We start from the raw sequence: 16,381 nt of genomic DNA on the forward strand, positions 1-16,381 counted from the left end.
ATGGGAAAAGATTTGATCTCATTGACATTGTTATTTCTATAATTGCTGCTCTGAAAGAACAGTTTCTAGAGTTGACTGTCAATGGTGCAATAAAGAGAAAAATATTTACTGAGCGGCAGCATAATCAAACTCCACGATGAAAGAGGTCAATGGAGAATAGATTAGTTTGAGCTGACAAAAAAGTTACATTAACTCAACTGATAATCATTCTGTACAATTGTAGCGAGCAGAAAAGCATTTCAGAATGAACAATACATTAAACGCTGGGCTACAAGAGCAAAAGACCATGTTAGACTTCAAAAGCTGAGGCTGCCATGGGCACAGACTCACTAAAACTGTACAGTTTAAGAATGATGAATCTTGATTTCTGCAAAGGCACATAGATGGTAGGGTCAAAGTTTGGTGCCAAAAGCAAAAATCTATAGATCCCAACCTGCCTTATGTGAACAATGGTCTAGGCTGTTGAAGATGGAGTAATGGTAGAGGTAAATCGCTTGAATCCTACTTGAATCCCACAGTCTATTTGAGGATTGTAGCTGCCTATGTGCATCCCTTCATGGCCACTATTTACACATTGTCCAATTGTCTATTGGCAATTTCCAGTAAAATGATGCACTATTAAAAAGCAAAATTAATCTGCAACTCTTTGCTTTTCAGTGGCCCTCCCAGGCACATGGCCAGAATCCAGTAGCATACCTTTGATATGTTGTAGAATGGGAGATTCTCAGCAAGAATTTTTATCAGAAAAATCAGTAGGAAATACATGATGCAATAATTTCAACATGAACCAGAATCTTAAATGAATGTTTCAAACTTCTAATGGAATCAATGACATGAGGAACTAAGGATGCCTTGAGAGCAAATGGAGGATCTAACCATTATTTGTGTATTTATTGTAATAAAGTAATTAATGACTGCATGTTGCAATGCCTGGGAGAGGTAAAGGGAGGCTATGTATATTGTGTATAATAGTGTATAGCTATTTATCCAGTATAATATAAACTTGTTTCATATGTAAAAATTTCAGTCTATAAAAAAATAAATTATTACAAACTACAAATTATATTATTATGTAACTAAAAATGCAGGCCATAAATTCAGACTTTTGAATTCAGAATTTCATAATACAGGAGCTTTGGTTGGTATTTTGAGGAACAGTTTATTTTACCCACTTGTTGAGATAGACACGTTTCTCGGTGAACTGTCCAGAACCGTATGTGGGGTCCTCAAACGGCTCATTCTGCACCACCTCCACACCTTCACCTCGCTCGCTCTGCTCGTGGCTATGTTTGCTGATCATGTACAGCTGCCCAATCCTGTACTGGAGACAAAAACCACCACACGGTTACAAACATAGCCTGAAATCAAAGTGTTTCTCAACAAAACAGTGAAGAAAAGATTGCAGTACAGGAAAATTATGAAAGAGCCATTAAAAAGTTGCTGAGTAAATGGTCAGAGATTGACACATGCACTTTGAATCAACCACTCCATATGCAAAAGGTTAATTTCACCAGCTAGGTGCCAGAACAGAGAAGACTCCTGCCTTCCTTGTACCTTGAGAGATGGTGGGACCAATTGAGCACTACTAAAGAATCAGTAGGAGTGTACATAGTTCAGAGTGAAATAAGTATTTTGAGTAAGGACAATGCTGGTTCGTTTTTGGCTTTGTAGGTTGCTGTGGGAGAAGTAGATCATTATTATTTTATTATTATATTATTTACCACATCCTTTAGGAGATTGGTGTTGAGAGCACAGAGCAGCAAGGCTGGTCATTACAACTGAGAGCAAGGTGCTGTGAATTACATGCATACAAAGTATTCATGAGCATGGAGCAGAGAATCAAGCATGAAGAGAAACTGTCATACGTGAGAGCACTTCAATTATGCAAGCACTGAGCATTCGGTCACGTGTTTTCTTTCCGCTTGCTTGCCAGAATCTTCACTTTGCTTGTGAGTCAAGTTAATTAAAGTAAAAGAGCAATGGCTTCAATTCAAAACAATAATTTTGTAAAACTAAATCCATATAAGCTAATTGCAATGCTATAATTAATATTGCTATCTGTATTATGGCAAAGAACATTACCGTTACTCAAATAAAATCCACACTGATATGCCCAAACCGTATCACCGACTTTGAAGTGTTGCTTTGGTCGTATTAATTGGAAAACAAAGCAGAAAATGTCACAAAATTGAATTATCAGAATTCTATTCTCATTCCTCATATAGGTAACAATAAAATACACAATAGGGCTTCATGCAAGCGGATTATAGTCCTTCTTGGCATAAGATATCAGTGTGTTCTTGAAACCTAGTGCCATGGAAGTCCTGTGTAAGAATAGTTGTGTGGTCAAACAGCCAAACTCTATACAGTTAACCCCCGATAATTAGCATTTAGGAACTCGTGGCTCGGAACATTTGCGTACAGCAAGTTGCACATTATTTTAAAATTCGTGGAAATCCGCAGCAGGACCAAATGTTCAGGAACGTTAGGAATAACATTTTAAACTATTTATTTCACTAACAAATTTTATAAAAATATTTAAAACACAATATTGTATTATTCATTTTAAGTGATAAATAAAGCATTTATTTCCATTACTTCACACATTTTCTGTTGAGTATGCATCAAAAAGGAACAAACTTACTGGCGTAATGTCTAGATGAATTCATTAAGGTACCATTGGGGCTGCGGGGTGCATCCCAAATTCGAAATTCGGATTTTCTGAACTTTATGATAATTGGGATACAGTGGTCTCCTGGAACTTGTCTTAGAGCGTAACCCTGTGAGTTTTCAGGGGACCACTGTATCCCAGAAACCACCATGACTCCCAAACAGGGCCAATTATCATAAAGTTGATAAGTGAGCGCAGGTCTTTCTTTTAATATCATTCTATTAATAGATTGTGTGCTAAAAGTAACATTAGAGTCTTAATAATAATAATAATAATAATAATAATAATAATAATAATAATAATAATAATAATCATAGTACTTGAAATACTTAAGTACATTTAAAAGCAAATAATTTTGTACTTTTGCTCAAGTGAAAGTTTAAAAGGAGCACTTTTACTTTTACTGGAATAACTTACCTACTGTATCTGTACTTTAACTCAAATACATGGTTTGTGTTCTTTGTTTACCAGTATATATATATATATATATATATATATATATATATATATATATATATATATATATATATATATATATATATATATATATATTTTTTTTTTTTTAATTATTTATTTATTTATTTTTTACCCCATATACACATTATTATCTTCTTAACTGCGGATTTATTTGAGATTCAAGCTCGAGACATTAGTAAGCATAATCTAATGCTTTAAAAATGCATTTTTGTTGTTGCTGGATAAATTATTTATTGTTGCTATTTCTTCCTCTGAGAAAACAAACCAAATTAGCAGGAGGCAAGCAACAAAAAAACCCCCAGAAAAACAAAAGGGTTAAAGTGGCAGTGAATTATTCATCATGCCTTGTTCTCTTTGTATGTGCTGGACAGATGTGTAAGGAGATGAGAGCAGGAGCAGGGGGATTTAATGAGTGGCAGATTAAAGCAAGTGAAATGATCATGGTGCAATTTCATAGAGTGTCAGATTTGCAGAAAAGAAAAAAAAAAACCTTTTTGATTTAACGTCTTGACCAGTGTTTTCCTTTTTTTTTTTTTTTTTATCTTTTGAGACTTTACAAATCTTCTTAGATCAGAAGGTCATCTAAGCCTGATGTTGCTCTGTTGTTTTGCAGGTTATCAGCTAGCTACTTGATGCCATTATTTGCTATCATTGAAACAACTGTGGCTGAGAGTTCTACTCAAGCTGTGAATACTCCAAAGGAAACCGGGTGTTCTAAGCTCACAGAAAATAGCCACAAATTTTATACACGCTCCAGGGCAAATCTGTTACAGCATCTCCTGTGTGCTGTTAGTCGGCATCTCATGTACTCTGGCCTAAATGCCTGTCTGACTGATAAAAATTAGAGAGGCAGAATGAGTCCCGAAACCCACTGTAGAATCACAATTTCCCTAAAATGTATGCATTTGGAAAATTTTCTGATTAACCAAATAACCAAGCTACATTCATTCCCTTCAGTTTGAAGGGTGACTGTACCTTTAGACAAAACATTAGCCAAATGTCATTGGTGCAGTCAAAGCAGACATTGGAGTTAAACCGAAAGCAATTGGTTCAGTCTGCAATGTAGAGTGTTTGACTTCAGTCAAACAGAGAGGGAATTAAAGAGACTATTTCAATGGTTTAAACAGATGTCTGAGAAATAATGGATGCTTGTGTAATGACAGTGCAATGAATTGTTTGCAATATGACAAATGATTGGAAGATTTTATCATATGGCTGAATCCTCCTCAGATAAGTTGATTCTGAGAGTCAATGTCTCAGTAACTCCCAAAAAGAGATGACTTGTGTCTTTTGTGTCTCTTTTGTGAGTTATTGTGTGATAGAACAAACAGCTTCCGGTCTTTTCTATGCCATTATTTCTAGAACAGATCAACATTTATCAAAACGACTTAAAAGAAAAAAGATCATTTTGATCTAATCTGAATGGTATGACTGCCTCGAATCCAAAACTGACCAAAAAGAAGGTCCTCCTTTATTCCCTTTCAATAACTCTGAAACTAAGCCCTATGACATAGAAAAAGCCAAACTTAAAATAATGTAGTGACTGACTGTGACAGCACATGCTAGATTTTACCATCCCAATCCTGAAAACTCTTTGTTGTATCATTTAGGGGGGCTTAATTTTATTAAAGCAGGAAACCCGAAAAGGTTTCCAGGAAAGTTGGCCAGCTTTTCTCTCCTGAACTACTTTTCATGCATGCACCACTCAGGATCCCCAGATTAGGAATTGTTTTTAGTGTGAAACATTATTTAATTCATGCAAATGTACATTTCAATTCAGCTAATAACAGCATTAAAAGAGAAAATTGAGTAAAAAAGAGTGAGTATTTTTTACAAGGTTATCGAATTCACTCTGAATTCACAGTGGAATGTAATTGCATGGGGAACTTTGGCCTGAGGAGAGTGCATGCTTGTTCTATGCTAATATTTCACTTGAATGGCCCTTTGAGTGGATTCAAAGAAAAGCACAACCTGTTTGCTGAAAAGCCCACTGCTGTGCTACCAAACCTGCTCTAATATTCTAGAGTGTCTAGGGGGAAAAGGGTTGAAACACATGGTGTTAAATGTTAATTTGTATGCTGCCTTTGGTAATACGCTAACAGCAGGTATTTGTTATATGTAAGTAAAGAAAAAGGTTTCCAGGTAACAAGGCTTAATATTTATTGCACCTTCAGCTGGATTCGACTTGACTTTTCTATAAAAAAAATAGTCTACTCTATTAAGTTATTGTTTTTTTTTTTTTTTTAAGGTTTTAATCCATTGTTTAGTAATTAACTGTATTACTGTCATATATCATGTTTGATTTGGGATAGAAGAGTATCTGCAAGAGTAAAAGGGAAAGTTTATAGGACTGTGGTGAGACCTGTTATGTTGTATGGCTTAGAGACAGGGGCATTGAGTAAAAGAAAGGAGGTGGAGCTGGAGGTATCAGAGCTGCAGATGTTGAGATTTTCATTGGGAGTAATGAGGATGGACAGGATTAGAAATTAGTTCATTAGAGGGATAAATTGGGGTGTATCGGTAGGAGAATGCTGAGGATGGAGCCACAAGGAAGGAGAAAAAGAGGAAGGCCAAGGAGGAGGTTCATGGATGTGGTGAGGGAAGACATGCAGGTAGTTGGTTTGAAAGAGGCAGATGTAAAGGACAGGGGGTATCGAGACAGATGATCTGCTGTGGCGACCCCTAATGGGAGCAGCCGAAAGAAGAAGAAGAAGACTGACGCATTTCATGTTCTGCCATGAATATGGTATTTTATTTAAGATTTACCTAAGATTTATCTATGATCACATGAATTCTCCTCATTCACTATACAGTATATCATGGTAATTTGACCAATTAATTTAAATGTAAGCACAAGAAATCTGAATTAATGTTCTGGAATATGAATGTTACAGGCTGACTGGCTCTCATTTGTTTGTATATACAGTATATAGACTTCTATAACACAACAAGCTTTTCAAAGAAAGGTATATTGACTGATGAAAGTGCCCATAGCCATGTTTTTAAAAGAAATTACCGATTGTTGTGTAAAGCTGTTAGTGCTGAGTAACTGATATCATCTCACAAGTTTGCTGATGGGCTTTGGGATAAGGTCTGTGGTCTGTCATTTGCATCATGCTATGAAAAGTGACTCTTGCAAGGTAGACAGTTTTAAGCCATGAAATAAATGTAGAATAAAATATACCAGGCTCTCTACTACAAACTAGTCTGTCTTGTGAGACCTCGTGGGATCTTCAGTATTCAGTAGTAATTTTGATTACAGCTTGTAAACGAGAAGTTGCATAACTGATCAAATATTCCTAATAAAATTGTCTGATACCTGGTTGAAAATCTTATGCATTTAGAGTTTAAAGTAAGTGCATCAGACATTTTGAAATGGAATGTATGTATGACCCTCCTTTATACTGTCACTAACACTTTTATAGATAAATAATTTAACTAGTGAAAATGCATAAAAGGGTTATGAGTAGAGTAGTAGAGTACATTAGTACATCATCTATAAATACATGTGTTTCAGCATTAATGTTTAGCTCATGTCGGTATGCAAATATATACCTTCACTTGTTTTATATTTACCTAGTTTTATAGCATGAAGCCATCTTGTCAACTTCCTGTTATAATATACTATGGGTTTATCAAATTACCTTTCACTGTTTTTCTTGGTCACCACATTATAATGGTCAATAAAAATGCAAAATGAGCAGACAAGTTCTGTCAGACTACACTCTACAGTCTGGTCTTTTGGAATTAGAATGCACTCACATCATCATTAAATCCAAGTGAGCTAGTTACTGCAGCCACACATCCACATCACTGTTTCACAGCAGAGGTGACATGTGTTAGAGCACAAGCAGTGTGTTTGCACTCTATCATTTCCCTTTTCCGTCATACTGGCAAGATTTTCTGTTCACAGTGCTTTGTTCCCCAGGTGAAGGTACTGTAGCAGAAGGCTTTTACCAAATTAGACCAGGTTTACTTATGGGTTAAATACAGTGGGTTGTGGTAAATTCTTAGATCATGTTTGTTATAAAACTTAATGCCTCCACAGATGGAGGGTGTTATTTATCTCTTCGAAGGTGATTTTTTTTTTTCTCCCATTTTAGCAGTGTGAACCATTGAGCCATTTTATATAAGGTTTCCCTGATATCTATGTTATTATATACAATATATACGCCAGGAACAGGGTGAAACTAGATTTTTTCAAACGGCTGATATAAAATCTTGGAATTTAAATCTGAAATTTGAAAGTACCTACATATTAATTTCACAGCAAGCTATAGCCTTTTTTTTTTTTATTTAGGTCTACCATTTTCTCCACAACATGTTCTTGCCAGTTCTCACCTGCAACCTAATGCTTTGTTGCACTGTAAATACTTGACAGGGTTTCCCATAAAGTATTGACAGATAGACAATAAACAACTGAAACCATATTTAGAGATAAGCATTATCATATCTTGCATCGTATAAAAATAGAAAATGATCCAATATACACACTAATAACAATAAGTCAAAGTAATTTCCAATTAAACTTTGGGATTTGGACCCACAACCATGTAATCTAAACTTAAAGCCTTAATCAAACGAGGCTTATATTATATATAATATAGATAGATAGATAGATAGATAGATAGATAGATAGATAGATAGATAGATAGATAGATAGATAGATAGATAGATAGATAGATAGATAGATAGATAGATAGATAGATAGATAGATAGATAGATAGATAGATATGCCTAAGCCATTACGTTATAATAATTAAAGAATAGCATGTCAAATATTAATTTATAGTCATAGTCTATGTGAAGGTTATGGAACTAATATGAAATGTTATGTTCCTGTCCCTAAACCTAACCCTAACCCTGATCTCTCTATCATGGCTTTTTAGAAAATACTCAATAACAGCAGCCCTGACAACAGTTTTATCTAAAGGTCAAATTGATGGTATATATTGTTATACATTATATTGTGTAAAGGTGTATATTGTTAATTAAACTTAATAAATAGCTTTAATAACAAGCTTCTATTTGATAAAGACAACACATACACTCACTGCTATAATGAAGATTTCCTTAGGAGACATTGCATTTGTCGAAGGAGTATCCATTGTCAGTGGAAATGTGTAATACTGAGTTAAAGCTAGATTTTAAAATGTCTTTAGATCGGAAGATGTTGGGTTTTTTTTCTGCAATTTGCTTTTTTTGCCTGTTAATAACTTCAAAAGGGGAGAAAAAAAAAGACTTTTTATCTGCTATAATGTACAGTAAATAATGTTTGAACTTGTTTTTAAAGAAGATTTTAAACATCATATGTGCAACGTGTCGTTGTCTAATAAAAAAACAATACAGTGGTTGGAAAATTTCTGTAAAAGGAATAAAACCTTTCAGGATGCACAGTAGTGTTCTACGGAAAAGTTAGCAGCTCTTCCCATCAGGCTTCCTTGAGGCACACTTTTGTGCTTGATTTGTGCTTTGTAAGTTGCAACAACATAATTAAATACAAAGATTGACTGATTTCTTTGTGACATCTCTATTATTAAATGTTAAGTAAACCACATAATTTATACAAGATAATAGATACAATAACAAATCAAATGTCTCGATAAGATTATTTAATCTACCGTATTTTTCGGACTATGAGCCACTACTTTTTTCCCATGTTTTGAACCCCACGGCTTAAACAATGAAGCGGCATTAATCCGTCCCACCCCCAAAATGACACCCCGTTTTTATGTTTCATGTTATTAAATTGGAAAATACATTTCTAAATAACAAATCTTGTATAAAAACATAATAGAAAGAGTATGTAAAGATATAATAAGGTTTTATTCAGTGTATTTTCCTTGGAGATGAGACGACTTGAGCTAACGAAAACGCCGGTGGGGTGTGTGTGCGTGTGTGTGTGTGTGGAGGGGGGGGGGGGTAGAGGCGATAAGCAGAGGCTGAGGAAGAGAAGGAAAACAAATTTTTTACTATCACTCCTCTACACTACGTATCCCTAAACTTAAACATGTTTACTTTTTCTTCTTTGCTTATCTTAATTTTTGTCACAATCTTCGCTTTCTGGCTTCGCTTCGCCATCTAGCAGCGGTGTCTCGAGCTCGTACCTAAATTTTTTGCTCGTGTAACAAAGCAAAAAAAATCGACCGAGTGACCACTTGTACCTCGGAAAACTTGTACATTAATGCACTCGTAGGTCAAGGTACCACTGTATTTGTGAAAGGAAGGAGGAAGACAGTGAACAATGACTTTCTTGGTCGGCTACTGTTTAGATACAAGCCGTTGTAACGTGTTGAGTCTGGGTGAAGGGAGAGCTCGCTAACTCCAGTTGCAACAGAAATCATATAAGCACAGACAGGTTTCCAAAACTCATGCTTTTTTATTTTTCTTGGCAACAGCGTTACGGGTTAGTCAAAGAAACTTTAAATGAGCATCAGAAAATAATAAACACATAATCCTCAGTCTTACACAAACGCAATAATACCGAAAGAATGCAGTGGCATGCTTCCCAAAATACCGCTATGCTCCTAATAGAAGCGCAACATATTGCATTTAGTGTCTTTCGTTAAAGCCTGTGTAAAGTTCATTAGTTTCACTGTCTACTGCGGCTTATAGACAGGTGCGGCTTATTTATGTTAAAAATAAAAATCTTTGTCAAATTCAGTGTGTGCGGCTTATATAAGGGTGCGCTTTATAGTCCGGAAATTACGGTAATAATACACAATATACTATTTTATAAAAGTAACTGATACTACAAATCAGTACAAAACCACATCCAATTATTTTAACTTTCTTTTCTCTGAGCACGTTTCTCTGCAGGGTATGTAGGAGCTGAGAGAAAGATGTTATCTACCTGAGAAAAGGTGCGCGTGTGTGTGTGTGTGTGTGTGTAAATCTGTGAGGAAATGATTTGCTGTTGGACTATACTTCAGCATTAGAGCATGCACTGACAAAAGGCTGAAGGCAAATGATGAAGTGTGTGTGCCAGGAGGTTAGTCAATTCGGGGGGGGTAGTTGGAGATGAAAGTTGTAGACCCATGCAAGGTGCCTTTTCCCCTCAAAAATGTTGCCTGTGTCAGTCGAATGATCTCCTGTACGCAGCGCTGCTACCTGCAGCTCATCCATCACTGCCCAGAAGCCTTAGAGAGTGCACGCTCAGCACTAAAGCGGCACATAACACAGCTTAATGGACACCAGGAGTGCGAGTGGGCGTCCACATGAAGGTGTGAATATGTATATGGTTTTGTTCCCATGCAGTGTGTGCATGTGTGCGCACTTATCAGTATATGAGATGTCATATATATACATATATAGAGAATGAATAGCAGATGCAAGGTGAATAAATTAAAGACGCATAATTCAGCCCAAGGGACTGTTGGACAAAAAAAAAAAAAATGGACGAATGCAAAAAGTGCAACTCAAATGACTCACTTTCAGATGGAAATTATTAAGTACATTAGAAAGCATATTAAAAAAAAGGGATACAAAATAGTATCTAAATAGTGCTATTATTATCATTACCATTCTCTAACGCTCTGTGACAAATGACTGAGATGTGACAGTGGCACAAGCCCTAAGGACCTGTATAGCAATTCTCTTTGTTTAAATGACTTCTTTCCAACTTAAAAAAAAACAACAACATATTTTCCAGTTCATTTGATACAATGAAATGAATATCACACACTAGCCCCAGAACAAAAATCTCTCTACTCATGACTGTTTCATGGCATGTGAGAGACAGATGCTCATTTTCATCGAAGGTGCTTTTAAAGTGATGTATGTGAAAGAACACAGAAAACAGTCTCACGTTGGGATTGAAGCTTTAGCCGTAGCGCTTGAGAAGGCTTGTTGCATGGCAACGGTACACAGATGCAGCGCTGTTCCACCTTCGGCGCAGGTGGAAAACCCTTATAAACAAATCGCCAAAACGAGACTGGCTCATTTCCACAGCTAGAGAAATGTCCTGCATCAAATGTGAGGATTGCTTAGTTCCAAACACAGAAACATTTACACAGTATATAAGAATGAGAACTGAATGGCGTGGCGAATATAAAAATCATATGCTACATACAGTATATGTTATTTTATTGTCCTATGTGTTATTGTCTCAGACAGGACTGTAAGTCTGTAAATAAACATGCTGAAAATGTGGGTTCACCATCATGATAAATAACCACAGAAATAAAAAGTTGCACTTTTGTTTTAGGTCTTTTTGTTTGTAAGCTTTTTTTTCCCCTGTTTGCTGACTGTGCCAACCAGCATTAGCACCTATAAATAAAACCCACTGGATCTGCTGTGTTTTCTGTAAGGCATGTTGCTAAAATTCTCAGCAGTCATATATACTCCTGTAGTCACTAATGAATTTACTGTATGCAAAGTTCTGATGGAACCCCTGACATGTATGTCAGTGAGAAAACATTATTTGGATTTTGAGTATTTTAAATCATTTTTAAAAGACAGCATTAGCAAGAAAAAAAACACTCTACTGTATTCAGTATTTCCTATGTCTATAATTATGTTTAACATCCACATTATGCTCAATCAGCTAATCTTTCAATGTTTTCTTAAAGGGAGAGTGCAAAAAAAAAAAAATCAAGAAAAAATTTATAATTTAAACAATTGAAATCCCACATATTTTAGGATTTCGCAACCATGATTTGAAGCTTTTCTAGCTGCAGTAAGCTGCATGCACAATTGAGTTTTTTTTTTTTTTTTTAAACCAATGTTTCATATAATCCAAAGAACAGTAAATTTTAATCAAGTGTTTATTTTACAAGCTGGTGAATAGAAGGAGTGGAAGCCATTTTCGTAAATATTGTCAAAATTCACAGTGACTGAGGTTATAATTAAAATTCTGGCTCTTTATACTGTCCATATTGCAAGAACATGCAGTATGGCAATTTACCTCTCCTCTCTGCAGGATTGTGCATCTGTGCTCCCTGATATGCAGACATCATCCTCTTTACACATACGTGCACTTGGTGATGCCTGAGTGCCTGTGGAAAAGTACTGTCTGTTCCCATTCCCCCTCCTTCTCTTGCTGCCTCTCAGTGAATATGAAGCTACTGTGTATTGTCTGTATAACTGAGAGACCTTGCTGTTTTTTAATAGCCGGCCTGAAAGGAGACGTGCTGCTTGCGCACCCAAACACGATTTAAAGACGAGTGTGTATGTGTGTGCACGGGGCGAGAGTGTCACAAAAAGGTTGCACTTGAAATCTGTAATGTAATCATTCAATCAGTGTAATCATCTTATTATTCTCACGATTACACGATTTTTTTTTACCCGTACATTTTACCCATTTTATTGAACAGAGAGTTCTCAGGGTGCCTATTGGAAGGTAAGGCATTTTAATAGAGATTTATATAAAGGAGTGCAGAGGCTCAGAGCTAACATGCTTGTTATGTAAGGCACTGCAGCTGATTTCTCTCATTAGTGTGGAACACCAATAGAAGAATAGAGGGTGCAATTGAAATCGACATGCATTTTAATTTATTTTTTTATATGTGAGCTAGAGAGGCCACTGCTCCCATGCCCCAGATGGCCGTGCTCTCGGACATTAATGAAGTCATTAACTGGAACAGCGTCAGCGAGTGTGCCATTGCACCAGTGGCCACCCCTGGCCCTGCAGGAAGCATGTTTATTTTAAGATGTCAAATCGAGCTCATTGACTGTGGCATCTAAAGGAAAAACGTTTTCTAGTCTGCGCACATACATCTCACTTTCACTTAATGAATTACTACAATTGAATTATTACTTTTATTACACAATCAATACCTCTTAGAGCCACAGGCTGAAATGTTGGAACGATAGATAAAGAGAATTCTTAAGCCTGCTTGTCACACATCAGCCATATGTTCAGAAAAATAAAAAAAAAGTCAGGATTATTATTTTTGCCCATATATTATATAATTAGTGTCAATGTGGGGGTTGCACATAAATGCGGCCAAAGCAGACTACAAGCTACACACATGCACGTTTCACACAGACGCACACAAACACACACACACAAACAGAGAACAGCCTAGCTATACTAGTATCTATAAATAAGTGTAGGGAAATTCTTTAGCAGTTGCTTCATACTGCTGTTTCATGATTATATCAGAACAGCCTACACCTCACAGGTTTAACAACCTTCAGAGAAAGCATGGGGGTTGTTTTTTTTTTTTTTTTATAGGAGTGGAGCAATTGTGAATATTTATTGACAGCACAATACATCTCACAGGCAGAAGGAGCTCTAAACTATTCCAATAGCTCTGTAGAGGGTTCAGGTCATAATTCTAACCAAAAGCCTCAGGAAGAAGACATAAAGAACAACATAGACTTTATAGCCAAACGTATGTGAACTCCTGATTCTAATATGCATATAAGGGTCTTCCTACTTAAAAGCTTTGGATTTTTTTGTGCTTATTTACATTTTTTATTGTTATTTCATTGTAATTTCAACCACATACAGTACAGTACAGTACAAAGATGACAGTTTTTAATCGAGATGAATGGAAGTCTTTAGGTAGATGAGATACTATAGAGGAAAAGACTTTTAGACACATTCAGGCTGAGAATGGATTCATTCTACTTCACTTTGCAGCCTTAAAGCTTTACTTACTCAGCAAGGGAAAAAAGATAGAGCTAGCAGGTTTTATATTGAAAAGCTGTCATGAGGCCTTAAAAAAATGAGCTTGGAACCTTATTTTATCTTATAAAAAAAAAAAAAAAAAAAAAACACAATACAAACAGATTTACTTTCTCTGTGCTTTTGTCTTTTCAGTGCAGCTGTTTGTAAAGATTGTGTGTAGTTTCTGTCATAGGACTGCCACCAGTTCGGGGGTACAGGCTGTAACACAATTGCACTGGAGAAATGCCAGTACAGGGATTAGCAGTCACTGTGATAAAGGGCCGTCTCAAGCCATCATCTAGTAGACTGAATAATAGGGATCGACTAGCTTGAGTTGGAGTTAATTGTCCATGATATTATAAATGCAATGCTAATAAACTTAATTTTTTTTATTAATTGATAAATACATTTGGGCTAATCTTAGAATTAAGTTGGTAAAAAAACAAAGTACTGTCAATCTCTTAAAGAAAGCTGTTTATAAATGAGTCTCTATAGCCTCAGACAATGTAAATACACCATCCATAGCTCACTGATATTCATGTGGCCCGGAGTGCAATGGATGAAATTCTGCATATACAAGCCAACAGCTTGAGTTACTGTTCACATCAAACATCAAAAACAGTCACTTTGACCATGGTAAATGTGTTGGTGCTGGTTAGGCTGGTTTAAGAGTCTCAGAAACTATTGATCGACTGAGAATATTTACCATTCAGCAGTCTTTTGCACAAAATGGTGCACAAAACAAAACAAGAACATCAAGTGAGCAAGCAGTTCTGTGACGTAACATGCCTTTTAACAGAATAATAATTAATAAGAAATGTCTAGAGTGTCTGAGTGTGTTAAGTAGAAAAGTATCTCCTCTACCTTTTATGTGATAAATTTAAGTGGATAACTTCAAATACACTATATTGCCAAAGGTTTGCGGACACCTGGTCACAAGTATGGTATGTGCTTTTCGAGCATCTCATTCCACATTTAGTCCAATTTTGCTCTTATAATTCTCTCCACTCTTCTGGGAAGAGGTTCCACTAGATTTTGGAGTGTGCTTGTGGACATTTGTGTTCATCAGCCACAAGGGTGTTAGTAAAGTCAGATACTGATGTAGGTAAGGAGACCTGGGGTGCAGTCAGTGTTCCAATTCATCCTAAAGGTGTTCTGTAGGGTTGAGATCAGAGCTCTATTGCAGGCCAATCAAGATCTTATTCTCCATACCATGTAAACCATATCTTTAAGGAGCTCAACACATTGCTGTGCTGGAGCAGGTTTGGGTTTTCAAGTTCAAGTAAAAACAAAATGTTATTATAGAGCACCTAAAGACAATTGTGTGCCTCCAGCTTTAAGGTAACAGTTTGTAAAAGAACCACATATGGCAGGAAAGATCAGGAGACCCAATACTTTTGTCTATATAGTGTATTCTCTTACTGTTCCTATCACTGTCATAATCAAAACTTAATTTAAGGTAAATTTGAGCCCTTTAATATTACTGTAATGTTTGTATGACATGTTATATGAGGTGCTTTTTCGTTAAAGTAGGTTGTCTCAGAAACTCTTGCACACTGGAAGCTATCTCACACACCCTTTTTGCTTTTTCACTCAATTTACTATCTGGTCCACCCTTTCAAGAAAAGCAAGTTTACTTTAGTGGGATCATTTACTTGAGTGGGATCATTCGCATTCATACATTTCAAAGAACTCAGCAGCTTTCTCTGTTTCAGTGCTAGAACAAGAATTTCAGAGTTATGTGTAATTTTCAGGGTATACCCAAATAGTACACAGAAGCTGTTTGGGCTTCTTCACGTATGCTTGCAGTTCTGTGCCATCTGGATGTCACTGTGCAGTCTCGTGAGAAAAGGGCACTGCAGATGCACTTAGTTCAGTAACATAATCTACAGCTCATTACACCCAGGTCCTCTGAAAGCTGAGCATTCTAAGGGTATACAATCAATAAAAGGGTTGTGTCTCCTCATTTTTAAATCACTATTGCATCGAACTATTGTTGCGAGTTTGATTAAGCGTCAGACATTTTTTTTCCTTGTGCTAGATTAATCCGTTTCCAGCTGGTATAATGGTAATTTTTATTCATAATGGTACAAAACACTAATAAAAGACTAAAATATATTGCAATAAACTGCAGAGTTAGAAAATGACTTTTGAGTGTTTCACAGCTTGAAATCACATTTAGCATCCACTACACTCTGAGGATTTAATTAAACTGGAATATTGCTAGTCTAAATTCACACCCATACTTTCTTTAGGTATATAATGTATTTAAGGGGCACAAGCTCACCTAAATCATTTCAATATTTCCTGACATTATTCAAACACCCAGTTTAGTCAAATGAGCCAGGCATATGAGATGAGGCCTAATGTGCTACATTATTCTACTTTCATAAACCAGACCTGAGGAAGACCCTCGGAGCACACCTCAGGTTTGCAATGAAAGGCAACATATCAAAAGAGCATACATTGTATGAACAAAAACGATTGAGACACCGTTTCCAGCTGCATTTGGTTTTTTTCCAAAACTGTTACCACAAAGTTGGAGGCACACAATTGTATTGGATGGCTTTGAATGAGGTATAATTTGGTTTTCTGTTCACTTGAACTAGGAGACCCAA

General features: G+C 36.2%; 1 protein-coding gene across 1 annotated transcript in view; it reads right to left on the reverse strand.

The window, feature by feature from the left end:
- Positions 1-16,381, reverse strand: part of pitpnc1a (phosphatidylinositol transfer protein cytoplasmic 1a) — a 73,015-nt gene that overhangs the window by 35,948 nt on the left and 20,686 nt on the right. The window contains exon 3 of the mRNA XM_083566695.1: positions 1,173-1,321. Within this exon, the coding sequence (XP_083422821.1) occupies positions 1,173-1,321 (149 nt within the window). The remainder of the gene's footprint in view (positions 1-1,172; positions 1,322-16,381) is intronic.

This window comes from Silurus aristotelis, assembly GCF_946808225.1.
Source record: "Silurus aristotelis genome assembly, chromosome: 17".
NCBI lineage: Eukaryota > Metazoa > Chordata > Actinopteri > Siluriformes > Siluridae > Silurus > Silurus aristotelis.